This window comes from Pteropus vampyrus, unplaced genomic scaffold (genome assembly GCF_000151845.1).
Source record: "Pteropus vampyrus isolate Shadow unplaced genomic scaffold, Pvam_2.0 Scaffold241, whole genome shotgun sequence".
In the NCBI taxonomy this organism is placed as follows: Eukaryota; Metazoa; Chordata; class Mammalia; order Chiroptera; family Pteropodidae; genus Pteropus; species Pteropus vampyrus.
This window is the reverse complement of record NW_011889022.1, coordinates 1,245,455-1,247,006: the sequence shown is the minus strand read 5'-3', so window position 1 is coordinate 1,247,006 and position 1,552 is coordinate 1,245,455. Positions and strand designations below refer to the sequence as shown.

Below are 1,552 nucleotides of genomic sequence, written 5' to 3'. Positions count from 1 at the left end.
GATATGGGAACCTGTTGGAAACTGCCAGCTGGAGGGCCTGCTGGCCAGCTGCCGACAGCTCTGGGGGTTCCCGGACAGGAAGTGGCGCTGAGGACGGGGTCTGGCACACTCACTGCTCAGCACGTGCAGGGGGCGGGCCCGCTTGCAAAGCCCGATGTCGAGTGTTCCCTGAATCGCAAGGCATTCTTCAGGCCCCCAAGTTACTAGCTTCTGACAGCTGGTTTCTTCTGAACATAGTCCAGATTCAGGCTTCGGATACCTCGAACAAGGGTGTGTGTGTGTGTGCGCGTGTGTGTGTGTGTGTGTGTGTGCGCGTGTGTGCGTGTGTGCTTTTAGTTTTTTGACATACAGATCACTTGCCTTCCTGTAGTTACGTGAAATTCTATGAAATTTCACATAAATGTTGACTTCAGTGTTGCAACAGGATGAAACGGTGTCTTGTTTCTGAGCAACTCCGGCTCCACGGGGGGTGCACATCTGGTGTGCCGTGAGGGCGACAGGCCCGTGGCTGGGGACTGGCACCAAAGCGACCCACAGAAGCTGGGCGAAGCCGCCTTGGCCTTGCTGCCGACGGCGGGGCTCTGAGCTGGGTGTCGGTTCTGCCTGGACGGAGAGGCTCGGGGCTGAGTGACGCCCGGCCCGTGAGCACCCCGTCTTCCACGTTCCGCCGCCTTTTCCGTGTGTCTGTGCTGGGACACGAGCAGGCGGGGAAAGTTCACGGCGCCTTCGAGTAGCGGCTTCGGGAGAGGCTGGATGGAAAAGGAGGTGCACGGGGCTGGCTCTGTCCCCACGCCCACACCGGAGGAGGAAGGGGACCCCGGCTTCCCCGCGGGCGGGTGCGTCCTCCCCTGGGCCTCGGAGCCATCGTCCGAGCTGGCGCCTTCGGGCGGCGCCTCCCAGGGTGTCGTCCCCGGGGCTGCGCGGCGGCTCGTGCCCCTGGCCGCCCCGTCACCCCGGCTGCCCCGTCTGTCCTGCAGTCTTCCGTGTGTGCGAAGATCGTGCAGCTGCTGGGGCAGCACGAGGTGGACCACCGCCAGAAGCAGGTGGTCATCCTGAGCCAGGACAGCTTCTACCGCGTCCTCACCTCGGAGCAGAAGGCCAGAGCTCTGAAGGGCCAGTTCAACTTCGACCACCCGGGTGAGTCGGGCGTCAGGGGGGAGGAGTGGGGGGCATCCCAGCTGACCGCCCCTGGCTGAGACACGGAGGGCTGACAGCTACCAGTACGCGGAGCTGGCTCTGTGAACACCGACAGGCTCTGCGTCCTGCCCAAGGGTGACCTGTGTGAGCCCGTTACTGGTGGGGGCCAGACGCAGGAGAGAACGTGCCCAGCTGCTTCTCCGGCTGCGATCTGAAGCGGCCGTGTCCCCGCTGTCCCCCGCCGTGCCACTCGGGTGAGGGCAGGCTCATGTTCTGCTCACCGGTGGGCCCGGGCGGCCGCCCCAGCGGTGTTTGCCCTGACGGCCCCTGACCTGCACCCTGACCCTTGCTGGCGGGGGGAGAGGTGGACTCAGAATCGTCGGAACCAGAGCTCGTGGGCGTGGCACTGTCCCCC

The 1,552-nt window shown here is 64.8% G+C and overlaps 1 protein-coding gene across 1 annotated transcript in view; it reads left to right on the top strand.

The window, feature by feature from the left end:
• UCK2 (uridine-cytidine kinase 2) overlaps window positions 1–1,552 on the top strand; it is a 17,732-nt gene that overhangs the window by 3,508 nt on the left and 12,672 nt on the right. Inside the window, exon 2 of the mRNA XM_011374220.2 lies at window positions 735–1,137. Within this exon, the coding sequence (XP_011372522.1) occupies window positions 735–1,137 (403 nt within the window). The remainder of the gene's footprint in view (window positions 1–734; window positions 1,138–1,552) is intronic.